The sequence below is a fragment of the Notolepis coatsorum genome (genome assembly GCF_963971535.1).
Source record: "Notolepis coatsorum genome assembly, chromosome: 2".
Classification (NCBI taxonomy): domain Eukaryota; kingdom Metazoa; phylum Chordata; class Actinopteri; order Aulopiformes; family Paralepididae; genus Notolepis; species Notolepis coatsorum.
Genome location: NC_140166.1, coordinates 40,477,286 through 40,500,896, shown reverse-complemented (window position 1 = coordinate 40,500,896; position 23,611 = coordinate 40,477,286). Strand labels below are relative to the sequence as shown.

General features: G+C 46.5%; 1 protein-coding gene across 1 annotated transcript in view; it reads right to left on the bottom strand.

Moving 5' to 3' along the window:
- The window catches only part of gnb1l (guanine nucleotide binding protein (G protein), beta polypeptide 1-like), a 53,270-nt gene extending 32,865 nt beyond the window's left edge, over positions 1-20,405 (bottom strand). Inside the window, exons 1-4 of the mRNA XM_084308120.1 lie at positions 20,330-20,405; positions 6,884-7,033; positions 5,864-5,989; positions 4,997-5,159 (exon numbers count right to left, since the gene is read on the bottom strand). Coding sequence (XP_084164246.1) covers positions 4,997-5,159; positions 5,864-5,989; positions 6,884-6,993 — 399 coding nt within the window. The 5' untranslated portion in view covers positions 6,994-7,033; positions 20,330-20,405. The remainder of the gene's footprint in view (positions 1-4,996; positions 5,160-5,863; positions 5,990-6,883; positions 7,034-20,329) is intronic.
- Positions 20,406-23,611: the final 3,206 nt, after the last annotated feature.

Below are 23,611 nucleotides of genomic sequence, written 5' to 3'. Positions count from 1 at the left end.
TGAGTTACCATATAATATACAATACTATGCAGTGTACTAATGTACAGTACTATATAGTGCAAAGCAGAAATGGGATGAGGTACAATTTAGGTACAATTTACAGTAAGGTGTACGAGTTGTAGTGCAATCCTTCATCAATACATATAAAGTGTGGGGAGTGGGTGCTACAGTGTGTTTGTTTAAAGTGGGTGTGTGCTATAAGGTGTGTGGAGTGGGTGCTACAGTGTGTCTGTTTAAAGTGAGTGTGTGCGTGTGGATGTGTGTGCTATGTGCGTTTGGTGGTTGTTGTTGTGTAGTGTTCATTGTTCGTTTAGCAGTCTGATGGCCTGGGGATAGAAGCTTCTTCTGAGTCTTTCTGTGCTCGCCTTGAGACTCCGGTATCGCTTGCCTGACCGCAGCAGTTCAAAGAGGCAGTTGTTCGGGTGACTGGAGTCTTTAATGATTCTCTTAGCCTTGCCCTTGCAACGCTTGTTGTAAATGTTCTGGAGGGTGGGGAGCCCCCCTCCAATTGTGCGTTCGGCTGAACGTGTCACTCTTTGTAGTCTGCTTCGGTCTTGTGCAGTGCTATTCCCAAACCAGGAGGTGATGTTGCCAGTCAAGATGCTCTCTATTGTACATGAGTAGAAGTTCTTAAGGATCTTCTGACTGACTTGGAACTTCCTTAGGCGCCTGAGGAAGTAGAGGCGTTGTCGTGCCTTCTTCACAACACTGTCAATGTGTGTGGTCCATGTCAAGTCCTCGGATATGTAGGCTCCGAGGTACTTAAAGCTGTTGACTCTCTCAACCGGTGCCCCGTCGATGCTGAGGGGGCTGTAGTCCTTGACCCCCGACCTCCTGAAGTCTACAATCATCTCCTTTGTTTTGCTGACGTTCAGGGAGAGGCTGTTTTCCTGGCACCATCCCGCCAGGACCTTGACCTCTTCCAGGTAGGCCCTCTCGTCGTTGGCAGAGATCAGGCCCACCACCACTGTGTCGTCAGCAAATTTGATGATTGTATTGCTACTCCGCTGAGCCACACAGTCGTGTGTGTACAGGGAGTAGAGGAGGGGACTCAGAACACAGCCCTGGGGGGCCCCTATGTTGAGGGTGATGGATGAGGTTAACCGTCTGTAGTGTGGCAGTGAAAGGTTAACCGTCTGTAGTGCGGTAGTGAAAGGTTAACCGTCTGTAGTGTGGCAGTGAAAGGTTAACCGTCTGTAGTGTGGTGGTGAAAGGTTAACCTTCTGTAGTGTGGCAGTGAAAGGTTAACTGTCTGTAGTGTGGCAGTGAAAGGTTAACCGTCTGTAGTGTGGTAGTGAAAGGTTAACCGTCTGTAGTGTGGCAGTGAAAGGTTAACCGTCTGTAGTGCGGTAGTGAAAGGTTAACCGTCTGTAGTGTGGCAGTGAAAGGTTAACCGTCTGTAGTGTGGTAGTGAAAGGTTAACCGTCTGTAGTGTGGTAGTGAAAGGTTAACCGTCTGTAGTGTGGTAGTGAAAGGTTAACCGTCTGTAGTGTGGCAGTGAAAGGTTAACCGTCTGTAGTGCGGTAGTGAAAGGTTAACCGTCTGTAGTGTGGCAGTGAAAGGTTAACCGTCTGTAGTGTGGTAGTGAAAGGTTAACCTTCTGTAGTGTGGCAGTGAAAGGTTAACCGTCTGTAGTGTGGCAGTGAAAGGTTAACCGTCTGTAGTGTAGTAGTGAAAGGTTAACCGTCTGTAGTGTGGCAGTGAAAGGTTAACCGTCTGTAGTGCGGTAGTGAAAGGTTAACCGTCTGTAGTGTGGCAGTGAAAGGTTAACCGTCTGTAGTGTGGTGGTGAAAGGTTAACCTTCTGTAGTGTGGCAGTGAAAGGTTAACTGTCTGTAGTGTGGCAGTGAAAGGTTAACCGTCTGTAGTGTGGTAGTGAAAGGTTAACCGTCTGTAGTGTGGCAGTGAAAGGTTAACCGTCTGTAGTGCGGTAGTGAAAGGTTAACCGTCTGTAGTGTGGCAGTGAAAGGTTAACCGTCTGTAGTGTGGTAGTGAAAGGTTAACCGTCTGTAGTGTGGTAGTGAAAGGTTAACCGTCTGTAGTGTGGTAGTGAAAGGTTAACCGTCTGTAGTGTGGCAGTGAAAGGTTAACCGTCTGTAGTGCGGTAGTGAAAGGTTAACCGTCTGTAGTGTGGCAGTGAAAGGTTAACCGTCTGTAGTGTGGTAGTGAAAGGTTAACCTTCTGTAGTGTGGCAGTGAAAGGTTAACCGTCTGTAGTGTGGCAGTGAAAGGTTAACCGTCTGTAGTGTAGTAGTGAAAGGTTAACCGTCTGTAGTGTGGCAGTGAAAGGTTAACTGTCTGTAGTGTGGCAGTGAAAGGTTAACCGTCTGTAGTGTGGTAGTGAAAGGTTAACTGTCTGTAGTGTGGTAGTGAAAGGTTAACCGTCTGTAGTGTGGCAGTGAAAGGGTTAACCGTCTGTAGTGCGGTAGTGAAAGGTTAACCGTCTGTAGTGTGGCAGTGAAAGGTTAACCGTCTGTAGTGTGGTAGTGAAAGGTTAACCGTTAAGGTTAAGATGGTGGAGGTAAACGGTACCCTATCCCCCCCCCTCACAGTGAGCTGTGGTGTTCCACAAGGAAGCATACTAGGACCGCTACTGTTCCTAATTTATGCAAATGACATGTCGTCAGCTTGTGACTGCAACTTGTTCCTGTTTGCGGACGACTCAGCCCTGCTGGTCTCTGACAAGAACAAGTTACAGGTTGAAAAAACCCTCAGCTCGGAACTAGGCAGAATCTGCATATGGCTCGCTGATAACAAACTATCATTACACATGGGCAAAACAGAGTCCATTCTCTTCGGTTCAAATAACAAACTCAGCAAGACCGACGGCTTCTCAGTTACAGTGGGTGACAATATTGTCACAAGGAAAGATGAAATTACCTACCTGGGTTCCATCCTAGAGGCTAATCTCTCCTGTGACAAAATGGCATCCAATGTAATAAAAAAAGTCAACCAACGAACTCGATTCTTGTACCGGATCTCCTCTCTGGTAAACAAGAACACCCTGAAGACTCTGGCAGGAGCACTCATTCAGGGGTACTACGACTATGCTTGCACCTCATGGTACCAAAGCACCTCAAAGGCGCTAAAAACAAAATTACAAACATCTCAAAACAAACTGGTCAGACTACTGCTTGACCTTACTCCTAGAACCCACCTCACCCCTGCCCACTTTGACAACCTAGGATGGCTTAGAGTAGACGACAGAGTACAACAACTTGCAATGGGCCTGGTCTACAAGATACACTACACGACCAAGGTACCCATGTACATGTCAAAATACTTCCCAAAGGTCAGTGAATACCACGATCACAACACCAGAGGGAGCTCCACAAATCATGTTAAACCCAGATTCGGCTCAAATAAGGGACTAAACACGTTTCGCAATTATGCCACATCAATGTGGAACGCCCTACCCAAAGCTGTAAAGGAATGTGGATCACTACCCACTTTCAAAACCTCTCTCAAGGGACACCTACGGGAGACTGCAATTCAACACTGGCCCCTGTAAATATCCTAACCCAACCCCCTCCAATGTACAGTCATTTACCTAGTATGGTTTTGTCAATAGTTCAATGTACAATTGTGTTTGTTTGTACAGTGTCTCCTCCCCCCCCCCCCTCAATGTACAGTGTTACTTGTTTATACAGTGTGCCCCCCGCCCCCCCCCCCCCCAACCACCTCCAATGTAAATTACCCAGTATGGTTGTCAATATCCCAATGTACCCAACCCCCCCCACCCAACCTCCTCCAATGTACAGTTTCTACGTCAAATGTATATACTCCCTTTTCTTGACTCCTTCTGTATCACAAACAGTACTGTATTTGCAAATCTGGTATGTCATAAATGTATAGATGTAGCAGTACTGACTATCTGTATGTCATGTATGTCATATATGTCTATATGAATTGAAAATGGGGGACCCTGATGGAAACAAGACAAACGTCTTTCTCAGGTCTGCATCCCCTTAACAATTGTATGTATTGAGCCGTACTGTATTGTACCCATTCTGCAATCTGTTAAATAAAGTTTTCATTCATTCATTCATTCAACCTTCTGTAGTGTGGCAGTGAAAGGTTAACTGTCTGTAGTGTGGCAGTGAAAGGTTAACCGTCTGTAGTGTGGTAGTGAAAGGTTAACCGTCTGTAGTGTGGCAGTGAAAGGTTAACCGTCTGTAGTGCGGTAGTGAAAGGTTAACCGTCTGTAGTGTGGCAGTGAAAGGTTAACCGTCTGTAGTGTGGTAGTGAAAGGTTAACCGTCTGTAGTGTGGTAGTGAAAGGTTAACCGTCTGTAGTGTGGTAGTGAAAGGTTAACCGTCTGTAGTGTGGCAGTGAAAGGTTAACCGTCTGTAGTGCGGTAGTGAAAGGTTAACCGTCTGTAGTGTGGCAGTGAAAGGTTAACCGTCTGTAGTGTGGTAGTGAAAGGTTAACCTTCTGTAGTGTGGCAGTGAAAGGTTAACCGTCTGTAGTGTGGCAGTGAAAGGTTAACCGTCTGTAGTGTGGTAGTGAAAGGTTAACCGTCTGTAGTGTGGCAGTGAAAGGTTAACTGTCTGTAGTGTGGCAGTGAAAGGTTAACCGTCTGTAGTGTGGTAGTGAAAGGTTAACTGTCTGTAGTGTGGTAGTGAAAGGTTAACCGTCTGTAGTGTGGCAGTGAAAGGGTTAACCGTCTGTAGTGTGGCAGTGAAAGGTTACCCTATTGTAGTGTGGTAGTGAAAGGGTTAACCGTCTGTAGTGTGGCAGTGAAAGGGTAACCCGTCTGTAGTGTGGTAGTGAAAGGTTAACCTTCTGTAGTGTGGCAGTGAAAGGGTAACCCTTCTGTAGTGTGGTAGTGAAAGGTTAACCTTCTGTAGTGTGGTAGTGAAAGGGTTAACCGTCTGTAGTGTGGCAGTGAAAGGGTAACCCTTCTGTAGTGTGGTAGTGAAAGGGTAACCCTTCTGTAGTGTGGTAGTGAAAGGGTAACCCTTCTGTAGTGTGGCAGTGAGAGAGTTAAAGCCTCACCTCCTCCATCTGTTGTCCAGGGTGGGCCAGTAGCCAGGTCCCGGGCCCCGTCTCCAGCAGGGAGCAGTGACAGAAGCCCACGCTGCCGGTCCACAGCGAGTCGGTGACCTCGCTGCGGCCCTCGCCCAGGTCCCACAGGCACACCCGCATGTCCCGGCCCTGGCTGCTCCAGTGGGGGAGAGATATGCAGGTTGTAGAAGAATGTAAACAAGAGTACATGATAAAAAAAATGATATTTTCTAAATAGAGTCTGCACACTGGATAATGTTGCCATGAACATTTACTTGTATTACCAAGAGCATGGGCTCGAAACATCACACATGGTGGTAATCATCAGTGTTGTAATGCTGATTTTCAGGACTCGTGACTCGACTTGGACTCGAGCATTGACTGCATTTGGACTCGAAGGTGTAGACTCGGACTCGGACTTGTTACTTGATAAATACCAGTTTTCTTTTGTAATAGGCCCTAATCATTTAGCATCAGATATATTACTATTGTGTCACAAAGTAAATAAACTCCCTTTGAAACGGTGACCGCTGTGTCATTTATGTTTCTTTATTTGTATGTCAGCTCTTTGAGTGCCAGAGTGGAGTGGACTCAACCTTGGACTGGGACTGGGACTCGGGTAATAGGGACTCGACTCTGGCTCTTCTTTGGTGACTCGGACTCGAACACTGGGGACTCGAGACTCGACTCGGACTCAAGATTTAGTGACTCGACTACATCACTGGTGGTAATACAAATAAATATTCATGGGAGCGTCTAGTGTGCAGAAATGTGTTTTTTTTGGTCCAGCACCTAGTATTCATTCTATGGATGTGTATCTTGTCGCAAAACAAGAGTCCATTCTCCCTGTAGACCCACCTGATAAGGGCCTCTCTGGACTGCAGTGTGTCGAGCCAGAGGACAGACTTCCCCGAATGACCTTCTAGAACCTTCTCAGCCCTCCTGCTGTTCAGGTTCCACACGTGGATGGCACCCTCGCCCGACCTGTAAGAGGGCTCACACACGACCGCTTTAGGGCTGTAAGAGGCCTCACACACGACCGCTTTAGGGCTGTAAGAGGCCTCACACACGACCGCTTTAGGGCTGTAAGAGGCCTCACACACGACCGCTTTAGGGCTGTAAGAGGCCTCACACACGACCGCTTTAGGGCTGTAAGAGGCCTCACACACGACCGCTTTAGGGCTGTAAGAGGCCTCACACACGACCGCTTTAGGGCTGTAAGAGGCCTCACACACGACCGCTTTAGGGCTGTAAGAGGCCTCACACACGACCGCTTTAGGGCTGTAAGAGGGCTCACACACGACCGCTTTAGGGCTGTAAGAGGCCTCACACACGACCGCTTTAGGGCTGTAAGAGGCCTCACACACGACCGCTTTAGGGCTGTAAGAGGCCTCACACACGACCGCTTTAGGGCTGTAAGAGGCCTCACACACGACCGCTTTAGGGCTGTAAGAGGCCTCACACACGACCGCTTTAGGGCTGTAAGAGGCCTCACACACGACCGCTTTAGGGCTGTAAGAGGGCTCACACACGACCGCTTTAGGGCTGTAAGAGGCCTCACACACGACCGCTTGGGTCTTACTGTGGAATTAAGGAATATCAAAATAAAAGCATACGTTGTTGAACTTGATCATACATATTTATTAGAAAATGTAATTACAGCACTATGTTATCAATACACATTTACAAAACAAGGCATATTTAGCCAAAATATGTTGCCAGAACAAAAAAACATTATTTTTTTTTTACTTTCCAATGTAAGTACAATTTGGGTCGCGACCCGTAGTTTGAGAACCACTGGTTTAGGGCAATGAGGAAGGGGAACATAGGGAGATTACAAAACTGTTCAGAAGGGGTGAACTGGAGAGAACGTCTCACCCAGAGAAGAGCAGAGGGGGGTCCCCTCCACAGCAGCTGAAGTGCAGGGCGTTGAGAGGGGCGCCGGCCCCCCGCAGGGTGTAGATGGGGGACGGGGCGGGACGAGACATCGGCGGACCACTCAGCGGGACGAGACGTCAGCAGGACACACTGCAGGACAGAGATTGGTCGCAATTTTACAAAACGCAGTTCAGATTGGAGTTTGGGCTCGAGTCAACGTTTCCTCACCGAGAGCCGCGCAAAGAGTGACGGGCTAAGAGAGATGGGCTAAGAGAGACAAGAGAGTCGGGCTACGAGAGACAAGAGAGACGGGCTAAGAGAGACAAGAGAGATGGGCTAAGAGATACAAGAGTGACGGGCTAAGAGAGACAAGAGAGACGGGCTAAGAGAGACAAGAGAGATGGGCTAAGAGAGACAAGAGAGTCGGGCTACGAGAGACAAGAGAGACGGGCTAAGAGAGACAAGAGAGACGGGCTAAGAGATACAAGAGTGACGGGCTAAGAGAGACAAGAGAGACGGGCTAAGAGAGACAAGAGAGACGGGCTAAGAGATACAAGAGTGACGGGCTAAGAGAGACAAGAGAGACGGGCTAAGAGAGACAAGAGAGACGGGCTAAGAGATACAAGAGTGACGGGCTAAGAGAGACAAGAGAGACGGGCTAAGAGAGACAAGAGAGACGGGCTAAGAGATACAAGAGTGACGGGCTAAGAGTGACGGGCTAAGAGAGACGGGCTAAGAGTGACGGGCTAAGAGAGACAAGAGTGTTGGGCTAAGAGTGATGGGCTAAGAGAGACGGGCTAAGAGTGACGGGCTAAGAGAGACAAGAGTGTTGGGCTAAGAGTGACGGGCTAAGAGAGACGGGCTAAGAGTGACGGGCTAAGAGAGACAAGAGTGTTGGGCTAAGAGTGACGGGCTAAGAGTGACGGGCTAAGAGAGACGGGCTAAGAGTGACGGGCTAAGCCATTTACATACAGTACAGGATTAGAAACGCGAGCCGTTCCAGATTTGCCCGATTCATACGAGAGGAATAGTGCGACAGATAACAACGTCGGCCTCGGCCTAACTCATCTTTAGAGGCCTATTCATCCCTAAAAACAATAAGCGAAGGCGTATTGTCGAAAAGGCTGAGGCTATTTGTTTTAGCCTTGAAAGTCTTTACAAACGTCAACCGGCAATCAGACGGATGTGTCTGATGCCGTATCTACTTTCTCTATTGTAAATAGCTAGAAGCCCCGTGGCAGTTGGGTGCAGCAGCAGCAGCAGCCAGCAGCGCAACAAGGCTCTGTGTCTCTCTCTCTCTCTCTCTGCATCTCTTCCTCCTTCTAGGCTACATGATAACACCTCTCTTAGTCAATACGTCATAAATCACGGCCCGACCTGACAGCTTAATTACCGTCAACACCGACAGAGATTCAGGATTTTTCACTCCGCCTCCGATTCAACAGCCGTTTGTCCCAGAGGCAGGCAGCAGTTGTGGGGCTTTTATGCATCGCGGTGGAAATACAGCCCCACCGCAAGTATGCCGAGAGGAAGTGATGTGTCAATGTCACATCATCACACAGACGCACACAAGAGACTTGACTGACTCGCTGTTATTGGCTTCATATTATATAGACAGCGGAGCCGGAAGAACAAGAGAGAAACGTGAGACCAGGCTTAGGCTTGCTTTATCCCCCGTGTTAAATAAAAGGAATACTAGGCCAATATATGCTACATTTTTAGAGGGGGGGCGGGGATCATATTAGTTTATGACCTCTACCCTTCTTCTACCGAATGCCAGTTCGGACGCCTCTTCTTCTCTTCCTGGTCGTAACCCCTTTGCCCCCTGCGATCGGCGCACACGCTGAAACCGGAGCCTGAGGTATTCGGGGAGCAGCTCATTTCAGGAGGTTAGTGGTTAAATTGTCCATGTTAATCTGTGAAGCGAAGAAACGCACCACTGGGCCAGCCTTCCCAATTAAGGACAGGGCACCCGCAGTCTAAATGTCTCCACAAAGGACACAGTCATCGCTCCCGTTCTACTATCCCATTACCGCTACAGACAGACGGACACCACCACCACCACCACCGCCGCTCGGGGGAAGCGACTTGAGGAGCCACTGGAGAAAGGCAAAGCGTGTCCCCCCCCCCCCCCCCCGAAAGTCACTGCATCATACCTGACATAACTAACCGGATAACCCTCACTGACTAAGCACTGTACTATTTTAGCATGAAGAAGAAAATGGCTAAAAAACGTCAACGGTGTTTTGTGAAGGTCCATTAGTTAAGCCGCGCTTGTCCTGAATGGGTGGGTAGGCTGCATTCCTCAGCCAGAGCTGTGTGTGTGTGTGTGTGTGACAGGGAAGGCTCAACCTGATAACAGGTGGATTAAGGAACCCTTATTGTCCTCCTGCAGTAGGGCCCTGTATGGAGCTCTCAGAGCCTGGCATGCAGGCAGGAGGAGGCAGTCTGGAACTGGCTGCTTTTCACTGAGTAAACACCGTGGCTTGAAAACATTCCTCCAGTGATCAGGGCTACGTGTCAATCAAAGCCCAGAGGAGTGACTGACAAGGACATTTTGGACAGTGGGACAATGTCACCGTGTGGAAGGGGGGGGGCGACCACCACCAGCCTGCATCACTGTTCCACCACTACTTCCTCGCTCGACTGTCCCCTCTCTCTCTCCCCGTTGTCTGGCGTCAGCATTTCCAGCGCCTGAGTTGCCCCCAACAATGGGGCTGTTGTGGGGGGCTGTTAGCGAGTCACAGGCGAACCCGAATACAAACACACAGGCGACTGCGGCAGGCCAAAACAGCGGGCAAATAAACAAGCTGGTGGCAGGATGTCAGTCAAAGCTATTCGCGGAGACACTTGAATTGTTTCACGCTTAACCTGGAGAGGCGACCAAGCAAACAAGAAGGCACTCCTAGGGCCGGGGGGGGGGGCTGCGGCCGGTCACACACATCTGATCCATATCAAAACACATCGCATCTCATTCCTGAAGAGGGAGCTGGATTGCATGTGATTCTGTAGACAAAAAGATTCTCAAGGACTTTCAGTGGTTAAAAAAAAAAAAAAAAAAAAAATGTTCCCGTCCATAATCTCCTCAAACCCTGTGCTCCCTCCCGCCAGTTTTAATAAACCTAAGTACCTTTCAAAAAGTGATTGAGCAACAGATAACCATAAAACCAGCGGGTCAGTGCGTTTTTCGCCAGGCAGAGCGGCCTTGTTCAGGGTTACAGAAATCACATCGGGGCTCCTCTTATTAAACATGTCCACAGAAGAATCTAAAGAAATGACCCAATGGGGGTAACTGGCCGAGGGCTAATTAAATCTGTACGGGCGGACGGAGCACAATAAATCAAGACTGGCTGCCTAATATACTTGAGCTGGTTCTGGGAGCCAGTGGGAAGAAGAGGCAGAGGGAGAGGATCGAGGCTCCTGCTGGCCCGGTAACAGATAAGACAGCTCTGGGGGTAATCTGACTCTAAGTCTGTGGATAAAGGCAGTTTGTCTCTTCTTGGGCCCGTCCGTCCACACCTGCCGGGTAATTAGGCCTAATTATGAGAGAGAGGTCCGCTTCCCCTTCATGTTATTAAATAAGAGCCAGCCTCGCCGGCCAGGCATCTCTCAACACCAGCAAGGGGCTGGCGACCTTCAGATCAAACGCAGCCCACTATCTGTGCCCCCCCCCACCCCCCGCCCCTCCTCGGCCTTGCTACGCATAATATGATGACTAGGGAGGGCTTGGGGAGACTACTCGTTATGATATGGGGGGGGGGGGGGCGCGGCTGTCCACATTCCTTGCCTGGTTCTTTTGGAGTTGGTATCATGTGATAGGCAGCTACCCACCTGAGCTGCCCCCCCCCCTGTCATATTCTGCCATTCATAAGAGCGGGAGGGTGGGACACGCTGATCACAGGGAGGTTGTTATTATTATAGAGAGGCTATATAATGCCAACCAGCTTCTCACAGAAGCCATTACAGGAAGCATGGGATCCAGAGAGAGATCAGCCGCTCCGATACCGTCGGCCGTCAAATAGGACATTTGAGCCACGTGATGAAAAACCAAAAAGCAGCTTAGATATTTCAAAAGCGTACATTCTAGAGAGGTCCGGCCTGTGGGAAGGTAGAGGCGCAGGTTATCAATCCAGAAATACTACTACCTCACCTCCGCAGCGGCTTCGCTGGGGAACCGGAGCAGCTTTGTGGCTTTTCCAAGTCACACCATAGACCACCACACCACTTCCGGGATTCTGAAATCATGGGGGAGAGAAAATTAATGAATGTGGATGAGAGCCTTGACATTGAGTGGTTGTAGCTACGGCTGTGGTGGGGTGCGGGAGACATGATCCAATAGACTTTTATACGCCTGAGTCTCGTGAACATGGCGCGACCAATCCCAAGCCGATCGCCACTTTCTCGGCCGAGCTATAGTCGCTTTTTTGCACCTACTCCCGAACTACGCATGCGCAGATTAACCACGGAGTCTAGGTTAATCAATCTGCGCATGCGTAGGCCGAGAAAGTGCCGATCGACTTGGGATTGGTCGCGCCGTGTTCACGAGACTCAGGCGTATAAAAGTGTATTGGATCATGTCTCCAGCATCCCCACAGCCGTAGCTACAACCACTTAATGTGTCGGCTCTCATCCACATTCATTCATTTTCTCCCCCCGCTCTCTCCTCCATGAGCTCAATGTAACACAGAAGTGCAGTGGTCCATACCTCGGATATTACTCACTCTGCCCTTTTTATCGGAACTAACCGGCCTTATCTGGAGTTTCCCCATCTCCTCCGCCTCTCCGAGGGGAGAGCGCTTCCAGCTCCGACCATTAGTCAGCCTTTGTGCCCCGCGTGACCCTCTCTCCCAATAATACAGATTCTCGCCGAGGAGGAAACCGAGGTGGTGAATGGAGAGAGCGGGGGTCCATTATATAAAAGTGCAGTTAGATAAACAAGGCAGGAAGTGGCGAGGGACACACGCCCTTTATTGTGTGACGGAGCGAGCGAGCGCAGGGCCCGGCGGCAGGGGGGGGTATCTGCGCTGGACAAACAGCCCCCAGTGTGTCAGATAGGGATTTGAAGTCAGACACAAGTGTGTGCCCACACCCACTGTCACTCACAGCAGCGGTGAGGGGGAAGAGGTCGCATTGTTCGCGTCCACGGCGTGAATGCTGCGCAGGGGCCGAGGCAGATAAGGGCTCAATGCCTCTGGCTCTCTCACCGAGGCAGGTCTCTGTGATGGAGCACAGTTGTCAGTGTTGTCGGGTCCTGATTTAGGAGGTCCTATAGCTGTGGCCCAACAGGTAACTGTGGCCTCCTTATCTGTTTGTATTATCACTCGGCTATTTCCTCTACTAGGTGATTTACCAGGACACTTCTTGGAAGATAAAGAGACACACGAGAGGCTTGGCAGATCATGCGTCATCACATGTCACCAGGACATCCAGGACACTGGTTCTCAAATGTTTTCATCATGTCATGGGAAATTGATGGCCCCCACGTTCGATAGGACTTTGTCCCGGGGACCCCCAAGTTAGGGATGGGTACCGAATCCAGTACTTTTAAGGGTACCGACCGAATCACGTCGGTACTACCGAGTACCGATTCACATGAGATCCACCGGTGCCACATTTCGGTACTGTAAAAAAAATTGTTGTTTTGTCCGATGACGTCAACGTTTCGTTTTAACCGCAAAACGAAACCTATGAAGTGTGCCGCAACGTTCAAGTCAACATTCACGCGCACAATACACGCTTACCTAGGATTTGACTTGATTCAACAACAACAAAGCAGTCGGGGCAATGGCAAACCGAAAACGGTCGCAAGTGTGGTTACTGGTTACAAAGCTAGATGCAGACAACGCTTGCGGCAATATTATATATATTAACAAATTGTTCTAAATAAATGATGATAATAAATCATTTGTAGTTTGGACACATTTTCACAACTGAGATAGGTAGATTACATTTTTAGTGACTAAAGTACAGAAAAGGGGTACCGTTGGGTACCGGTATCGATTCACAGTAGGGCTGACCTTCGAATTTTTTTTTGGCAATCGAAGCTTCGGGGCCGAGCTTCGATTTTAATTTGAAGCTTCGAATTAAAAAAAAATTTATTAATACGTTTTTTCTTTTTTATAATTTCTTTTTTTTTTATCTTATGTTGTGGGACTTGTACAGCACTTTGGTAAACTTTGTTTTTAAATGTGCTCTATAAATAAAGTGGATTGGCTTAATGAATTAAGTAGCCCCTTTCGTAACTGTGACGCAGCCAACACAGTGTGATTTAATTCAAGGTGGATCGCTGTTGTCGTTTGAACAACTTCAGATTTCATGGGAACTACCAATCCCCCAAATCAAGAATGTTTAAGATGAATGAAGTAAGATTTTGATTATTTGAAATATGGCCTGTGTAGACTAAACTATGCACAGAAGGTCCGGATTCTACATGGTCCGGCAATGTATACCTTGTAGACTCCACTACAGACCAATTATCAGTGAATGTTCATGCATTTTTAAGAAGGGCTACTTCCACAAAAAAACAAAGAATTCACCGAAACATCTCAGTAGCACCTTATCTAAATGTTCTATTTCATATATGGATATTCATATTTATTTATGTATTGCATGCATTTCTACATTTTATTTCCTATTTTGTTTATTCATCCCAGTATCTTTCTTTCTTATGTGTGGAATTCTACAAGGCATTTACATTTAGTCATTTAGCTGACGCTAAATTACAAGTTCTGTACGACAGGTCATCAGGAAGGATACAACTCTATCAGCTGAGTAACAATATTCATCAAAGTGTTGCGTGTTACAGTGTAGGTTAGTTTATTAGGACAAGTGCATGACAGTAAGGTTAGTTAGGGTTAGATTTTTTTTTATTTTTATTTTTTTATTTTATTTCAGATAATGGTTGAAGAAGTGCGTCTTTAGTCGACGGCGAAAGATTGGATGGGATTCGGCTGTCCTAACTGGGGTGGGTAGTTCATTCCACCATTGTGGGGCAAGGACTGAGAATAGGCGTGTAGGTGGTGTATATGTGTTTGAGGATGATATCCTTCAAACAGGCAATAGTGATGATATAATTTGGGCAGTGCTGAGCTGGGTTACTTTCCTCCAGTGTATTTGTCCCCCGGCCCCACCCAATGGCCCCATGCACACACACACACACACACACATACACACACACACACACACTCACAAACACACACACACACACACCGAAGTAAAAAAAAAAAGTAAAAAAAAAAATTGAATTTTTTTTTTGAAAAAAGAATTTATATATATATATTTTTTTTTTAAACTTCGATTTTTTTTTTAATGTTCGAAGCTTGTGCCATCGAACGAAGCTTCGAAGCTTCGAAGTATTTAAGACAGCCCTAATTCACAGGTACCGGTATCAGTTCAAATGTGAACGGTACCCAACCCTACCCCAGCCCCAACTGTAGATGTGATTTAGTCCAGAATTCCATAACTGTCTCTCCTGTAGGTGGGGAGAAAAAAAGAGGATAAGAGTGAAACCTATGATCGGATCTGGTCGATTAATCGGGTTTCAATCACAATCGTAAAAACAAGATAATCAAGGTAAAATGACTATTGTACCGATTATTGTGTTGCTCTCATTTTGTCTCGTGTTGTAAATGCAGCGCACCCTTCCTTCACAACAGCGCGCTCCACCCCTCCCCCCAAACAGTAGTTTCAGCTCGTGTTGAGGGAGGAGAGAGAGGCATGGCGCATTTCTTCAGTTATTTTGTAGATGATGACAGAAAGGCAGCCTTTGGTGATTATGATTTCTGCCATAATCGAGCAGCCCCAACTCCATCACAGCTAGGGATGGGAATTGATAGGATTTTATCGATACGATTCCATTATCGATTCTGCTTATCGATTCGATTCTTTATCGATACCCTTATCGATACCTGATCAATTTATAATTTACATAAATAAATTGGAAATGCAACAGAACTACATTTACATTTACATTTAGTCATTTAGCTGACGCTTTTATCCAAAGCGACTTACAAGTTCTGTACGACAAGCCATCAGGAAGGGCACAACTCTATCAGCTGAGCAACAATGTTCATCAAAGTGTTGAGTGCTACAGTGTAGGTTAGTTTATTAGGACAAGTGTATGACAGTACGGTTAGTTAGGGTTAGATATATTTTTTTTTATTCAGATAATGGTTGAAGAAGTGCGTCTTTAGTCGACGGCGAAAGATTGGACGTGATTCGGCTGTCCTAACTGGGGTGGGTAGTTTATTCCACCATTGTGGGGCAAGGACTGAGAATAGGCGACTTCTCTTTGATGACCCTCCCGGAGCTTGGATAGGAGTAGGTCTGAGGCGGCCAGAAGATGCAGAGCGTAGGGGTCTAAGCTGGTTAGAATAACAACATGCAACTTGACATTTCTGATTGTCATTTATTGTTGAGCCCCCATGTCAGAAAAATACAAAAACTGTAAAAAATAAAACATTAACTATAGCCTACACTTAAATAAAATAATGTATTTGAGATTCTCTTAAAATGTATTTATTTTTTTATTCTTAAACTAATTTAATCTATTGAATAACAGGTCGTTATTCCTCTGAGACTGACTTCTGTCTCACACACACACACACACACACACACACACACACACACACACACACAGAGCTCCCTCCCCGGGCCCCTGTCCTATAAGGTATTGGCTTGTGTTGCTACACGGACACATTTGTATGTTGCACCACCTCGGTACTTCCTGGCTTACAGTGTACAGACTTGTAAACAAACACTCCGCCTCTTATTATATGTGAACTAAAGAGTACAAGGTTTACACAACAGCCCCCACCTGCTGTTTTATTGTATTTGTACCTGTACTATCCGCTGTCAGCTGTTTATCTCTCTTTGTGAGCTTGATTAAATAGCGTTAGCTCACGTTACCTAGCGTTAGCTCCGCGGCTAATTTGAGCTCACCCTGAACTAAATCAATGACTAGGTTCTAAAGCATTCAAGTAGTTTTCACTGCACATAGAAGTAGCCAAACAGCGGGAGCATTTCGGGAGCATATTACCAAAACCCAGGCAATTTCGAGCCCTTAAGGAATCAAATAGAGTCTGCCATGGCTACATGCTAACGTTATTGCGCAACTGTAGGAAAAACCTGGCAGCGATAAGGGAATTGAAAGTCACGGGAGCCACACGGTTCCAGGCATCGGCCAATTATTTGGTTTTCGATTCCCATCCCTAATCACAGCTCTGTCTCTACACCTGTACATCACAGATCTGTCTCTACACCTGTACATCACAGATCTGTCTCTACACCTGTACATCACAGATCTGTCTCTACACCTGTACATCACAGATCTGTCTCTACACCTGTACATCACAGATCTGTCTCTACACCTGTACATCACAGTTCTGTCTCTACACCTGTACATCACAGCTCTGTCTCTACACCTGTACATCACAGATCTGTCTCTACACCTGTACATCACAGATCTGTCTCTACACCTGTACATCACAGATCTGTCTCTACACCTGTACATCACAGCTCTGTCTCTACACCTGTACATCACAGCTCTGTCTCTACACCTGTACATCACAGATCTGTCTCTACACCTGTACATCACAGCTGTCTCTACACCTGTACATCACAGCTCTGTCTCTACACCTGTACATCACAGCTCTGTCTCTACACCTGTACATCACAGCTCTGTCTCTACACCTGTACATCACAGCTCTCTGTCTCTACACCTGTACATCACAGATCTGTCTCTACACCTGTACATCACAGCTCTGTCTCTACACCTGTACATCACAGCTCTGTCTCTACACCTGTACATCACAGCTCTGTCTCTACACCTGTACATCACAGCTCTGTCTCTACACCTGTACATCACAGCTCTGTCTCTACACCTGTACATCACAGCTCTGTCTCTACACCTGTACATCACAGATCTGTCTCTACACCTGTACATCACAGCTCTGTCTCTACACCTGTACATCACAGCTCTGTCTCTACACCTGTACATCACAGCTGTCTCTACACCTGTACATCACAGATCTGTCTCTACACCTGTACATCACAGATCTGTCTCTACACCTGTACATCACAGCTCTGTCTCTACACCTGTACATCACAGCTCTGTCTCTACACCTGTACATCACAGCTCTGTCTCTACACCTGTACATCACAGCTCTGTCTCTACACCTGTACATCACAGCTCTGTCTCTACACCTGTACATCACAGCTCTGTCTCTACACCTGTACATCACAGCTCTGTCTCTACACCTGTACATCACAGCTCTGTCTCTACACCTGTACATCACAGCTCTGTCTCTACGCCTGTACATCACAGCTCTGTCTCTACACCTGTACATCACAGCTCTGTCTCTACGCCTGTACATCACAGATCTGTCTCTACACCTGTACATCACAGCTGTCTCTACACCTGTACATCACAGCTCTGTCTCTACACCTGTACATCACAGCTGTCTCTACACCTGTACATCACAGCTCTGTCTCTACACCTGTACATCACAGCTCTGTCTCTACACCTGTACATCACAGCTCTGTCTCTACACCTGTACATCACAGATATGTCTCTACACCTGTACATCACAGCTCTGTCTCTACACCTGTACATCACAGCGGTCTCTACACCTGTACATCACAGCTCTGTCTCTACACCTGTACATCACAGCTCTGTCTCTACACCTGTACATCACAGCTCTGTCTCTACACCTGTACATCACAGCTCTGTCTCTACACCTGTACATCACAGCTCTGTCTCTACACCTGTACATCACAGATCTGTCTCTACACCTGTACATCACAGCTCTGTCTCTACACCTGTACATCACAGCTCTGTCTCTACACCTGTACATCACAGCTCTGTCTCTACACCTGTACATCACAGCTGTCTCTACACCTGTACATCACAGCTCTGTCTCTACACCTGTACATCACAGCTCTGTCTCTACACCTGTACATCACAGATCTGTCTCTACACCTGTACATCACAGATCTGTCTCTACACCTGTACATCACAGATCTGTCTCTACACCTGTACATCACAGTTCTGTCTCTACACCTGTACATCACAGCTCTGTCTCTACACCTGTACATCACAGATCTGTCTCTACACCTGTACATCACAGATCTGTCTCTATACCTGTACATCACAGATCTGTCTCTACACCTGTACATCACAGATCTGTCTCTACACCTGTACATCACAGATCTGTCTCTACACCTGTACATCACAGCTCTGTCTCTACACCTGTACATCACAGATCTGTCTCTACACCTGTACATCACAGCTGTCTCTACACCTGTACATCACAGCTCTGTCTCTACACCTGTACATCACAGCTCTGTCTCTACACCTGTACATCACAGCTCTGTCTCTACACCTGTACATCACAGCTCTCTGTCTCTACACCTGTACATCACAGATCTGTCTCTACACCTGTACATCACAGCTCTGTCTCTACACCTGTACATCACAGCTCTGTCTCTACACCTGTACATCACAGCTCTGTCTCTACACCTGTACATCACAGCTCTGTCTCTACACCTGTACATCACAGCTCTGTCTCTACACCTGTACATCACAGCTCTGTCTCTACACCTGTACATCACAGATCTGTCTCTACACCTGTACATCACAGCTCTGTCTCTACACCTGTACATCACAGCTGTCTCTACACCTGTACATCACAGCTGTCTCTACACCTGTACATCACAGATCTGTCTCTACACCTGTACATCACAGATCTGTCTCTACACCTGTACATCACAGCTCTGTCTCTACACCTGTACATCACAGCTCTGTCTCTACACCTGTACATCACAGCTCTGTCTCTACACCTGTACATCACAGCTGTCTCTACACCTGTACATCACAGCTGTCTCTACACCTGTACATCACAGATCTGTCTCTACACCTGTACATCACAGCTCTGTCTCTACACCTGTACATCACAGCTCTCTGTCTCTACACCTGTACATCACAGATCTGTCTCTACACCTGTACATCACAGCTCTGTCTCTACACCTGTACATCACAGCTCTGTCTCTACACCTGTACATCACAGCTCTGTCTCTACACCTGTACATCACAGCTCTCTGTCTCTACACCTGTACATCACAGCTCTGTCTCTACACCTGTACATCACAGCTCTCTGTCTCTACACCTGTACATCACAGCTCTGTCTCTACACCTGTACATCACAGCTCTGTCTCTACACCTGTACATCACAGATCTGTCTCTACACCTGTACATCACAGCTCTGTCTCTACACCTGTACATCACAGCTCTGTCTCTACACCTGTACATCACAGCTCTGTCTCTACACCTGTACATCACAGCTCTGCCCAAAGTGCCTTATAACTGTAACAAATACGGACATCCGCGACCAAACTAGTTTTAAAGAAAATCCCCAAATAACCAAAAATTAAGCATGTCTGATCATTTACGAGTTATGCAGTGATGTAGTTATCAGAAAAGTAAACTATCTTCTCTGTGTAAGGAAACCATATCTTTATGGCTGCATTCATAGTCATTTCCATGGACACAGTGAATAAACAAGGCTACACAGACGTGGTGAAATGTTATTATTTAACTTTTTTTTTTTTTACTTTTTTTCTTATTTATAAATGAGACTACAAATATGGGGGGGGGGCAATAATATAATATATTCAATATGTTATAGGAAATATAATACAAGTAAAGGTAGCACGGGTTAGTTTATTTCCTTTGTATAGAGAAGTCTGTCTCTTGCATTCTCTCATTGGGCTGAGACATAATAGTACCATTAGTAGGTCTATTCCCCATTTTGCTGGGGACCCCACGTTGAGAACCACTGATCTATGACGCCATAACGTCCAGAGAGATGTCGGTTTCATAAATCCAAGCTAAATATATTATACAAATATGTGTTTAGTTGAGCAGTGTCTCTATCCTGAGAGCTCCAATGGAGTGGAGACAGGAGCCCCGCCATTGACCCATTTGACAACTATAACGTTACTGCCCTGACAACCACACCGTGTGAACTGGAGCAGTGGTATTTTGACCTACAGTATAGAGATTGATCAGTGCGTATCTAATGAAAGTCTCTCGTTCGTTTGGTTAAAGTTACATGCATGGGGGGTATTACATTAAGCGTGCTGTTAGTGTAATGAGATAGAGACGAGATGGCCCTAGATAACGTTACCGCCCTTGACCCAAAGCAATTAACTAAAATGTTAAGGTAAAAAAGAAAGGCTGAAATTAAGTGTATATCTACTAAATTATAACTTTAACATGTAAACGTATGTAGTTAGAGTTCGCCTACTTTGCTTTAGCTAAGCAAAAGGCTAGCAGCATTAGCTGGTTAATAACAATACAGAGAGGAGAGGAATAGCTCCTGGAATAGAGATAATAACACCGGATAAAGAGCAGTCATGCTGAAGAGAAGGTTCAATTAACGTAGTTACCATTCGTGCAAACTGTATTTCTCACAGTTGCCAAGAAAGCGGAGCCAAAGCTACCTTAGCAACGCGTCGCCTGGGGATGACACAGAACATGCGACGTTGAACTTGAAGGACCCTATTTTAAGATTAGCTGACCTTGCAAGTGCCTGTGTCAAATAGACACACTGGCGAGCTCTCGCCATTGAAGGCTCTCTCTCCTCTCTCTCTCTCTCTCTCTCTCTCTCTCTCTCTCTCTCTCTCTCTCTCTCTCTCTCTCTCTCTCTCTCTCTCTCTCTCTCTCTCTCTCTCTCTCTCTCTCTCTCTCTCTCTCTCTCTCTCTCTCTCTCTCTCTCTCTCTCTCTCTCTCTCTCTCTCTCTCTCTCTCTCTCTCTCTCTCTCTCTCTCTCTCTCTCTCTCTCTCTCTCTCTCTCTCTCTCTCTCTCTCTCTCTCTCTTCCACCACACCCACCTACTCTGACACACTAGTACCTGCAAGGACACAGGGACATGGTGAAAATAGAAATAATAGAAATAACCATGGCAGTCTCTCTCTCTCTCTCATTCTCTCCCATTGGGTGGTTAACAGAAGCTGTCATTTTCTGTCATCTGGGGATACGTGTGTGTGCGTGCGTGTGTGTATGAATGAATGGACACTTTATTTAACAGATTGCAGAATGGGTACAATACAGTACAGCTCAATACACACAATTGTTAAGGGGATGCAGACCAGAGAAAGACTTTCGTCTTGTTTACATCAGGGTCCCCCATTTTCAATTCATAGTGACATTTATGACATACACAACAAACATTTATGGCATAGGGACATACATGACATACAGGTATATAGTACTGTTACATTTGTGACATATACGATATGCAAATATACAGTAGTTACCCAGAGATCCTAACAGAGTTTGGGGAGGAGACTGTACATTAGGAGGAGGTGGGTGGGTGGGAGACAAAATACACATACGGTGGGGAGATAAATATACGGTGGGGAGGAGACTGTCTATTTGGGCGAGGGGGGGGGGGGGACCTTTACGGTGGCCAGTTTGATTGATTGAAAACTTTATTAACAGATTGCAGAATGGGTACAATACAGTACAGCTCAATACACACAATTGTTAAGGGGATGCAGACCAGAGAAAGACTTTCGTCTTGTTTACATCAGGGTCCCCCATTTTCAATTCTTCAGTATATCATACATGACATACAGATAGACAGTACTGCTACATCTATACATTTATGACATACCAGATTTGCAAATACAGTACTATTTGTGATACAAAAAGAGTCCAGAAAAGAGAGTATATACATTTGACGTAAAAACTGTACATTGGGGGAGGTTGGGTAGGTGGGGTGGGGTTGGGTGGGTGGGTGGGGGGCTGTACATTGGAGGTGGTTGGGTGGGGGGGGGTGGGGGTAGGAGGGGTGGGTGGGGAACACTGTACAAGCAAAACTGTACATTGGAATATTGACTGTGGGTAGGGCGTTCCACATTGATGTGGCATAATTGCTAAATGTGTTTAGTCCCTTCTTTGTGCAGAATCTGGGTTGCACATGATTTGTGGAACTCCCTCTGGTGTTGGGATCGTGGTATTCACTGACCTTCGGGAAGTATTTTGACATGTACATGGGTACCTTGGTCGTGTAGTGTATCTTGTAGACCAGGCCCATTGCAAGTTGCTGTACTGTACTCTGTCGTCTACTCTAAGCCATCCTAGGTTGTCAAAGTGGGCAGGGGTGAGGTGGGTTCTAGGAGTAAGGTCAAGCAGTAGTCTGACCAGTTTGTTTTGTGATGTTTGTAATCTTGTTTTTAGCGCCTTTGAGGTGCTTTGGTACCATGAGGTGCAAGCATAGTCGTAGTACCCTTGAATGAGTGCTCCTGCCAGAGTCTTCAGGGTATTCTTATTTACCAGAGCGGAGATCCGGTACAAGAATCTAGTTCTAGTTGGTTGACTTTTTTTTATTACATTGGATGCCATTTTGTCACAGGAAAGATTTGCCTCTAGGATGGAAGCCAGGTATGTAATTTCATCTTTCCTTGTGACAATATTATCACCCACTGTAACTGAGAAGCCGTCGGTCTTGCTGAGTTTGTTATTTGATCCGAAGAGAATGGACTCTGTTTTACCCAGGTGTAATGATAGTTTGTTATCAGCGAGCCAGGTGCATATTCTGCTGAGTTCTGAGCTGAGGGCGTTTTCAACCTGTAACTTGTTCTTGTCAGAGACCAGCAGGGCTGAGTCGTCCGTGAACAAGAACAAGTTGCAGTCACAAGCTGACGATATGTAATTTGCATAAATTAGGAACAGTAGCGGTCCTATGCTTCCTTGTGGAACACCACAGCTCACTGTGAGGGGGGGGGATAGAGTACCGTTTACCTCCACCATCTGTTCTCTCTCCTCCAGGTAGGATTGCATCACTGATGGACTATCAAAACCAATTGCTTTTAGCTTGTCAATCAGAATGGTGTGATTGACAGTGTTGAAGGCCTTTTGTAGGTCCAGCATGACCACCATACCGCAGTATTTGCCCGCGTCCACCTCTTGCTATTTGTTACAGATGCTTTGCCTATCCGTAAACACTAGTTCACATATCTTCTTATATTATGAACACAAAAAAACCCGGAAGGACTGAGAGATGAGTATAGAATCTACAAAGCCTTAGGAGCAAACAGGAGAGTCTTTATTTTTTCATCCTTTTCAGTCTAATTGAGAAAGAGGGAGAGAGGGGGAAAAAGAGAGCTGGCTGAGCCCTAATCCAGAGCACACAGAACCCTTTCATGAGAGTGCTGGGAGAGACCTTTTATTTGTCCATTCCTATCATGGAAAAAGCAGGGTTTCAAGCTCGGCTGGGCCTGAGCGGGAAGATTAGATGAAACCAGAGTGTTTTAAACCTCTTCTGTGGCGGTGGATTAGACCGGTTGGTGGCTACATTCAGCCATTCCCCTGCCCTCCTAAATGAAACAATAAAGAATACAAGCCCGCAGGTGTTTGCTGGGACGCACACGGGGGACAGAGGAGGAATGTTTGCACGAATAATGCACGTTTTTAAGCCCTTTCCAAAAAAACGGGGGTGTAATGTTTGCTCCCCACCTCAATCATATATTCAAATGATCATAAATTAGTTATTTTCAACAACATGAAGTAAAGTGGATTGGCTATAGTGCTACATCTAAAGAGCCCAGTCAGACACACAAGTGTTTGGTCACATGTGTGAAGAAGAGGGTGGGGTTAGCCGAGGTGGAGGTGACTGAGTTTACATCAATTAGTGCAAATGGAGGCGGCAGAATCATGACCCCTCA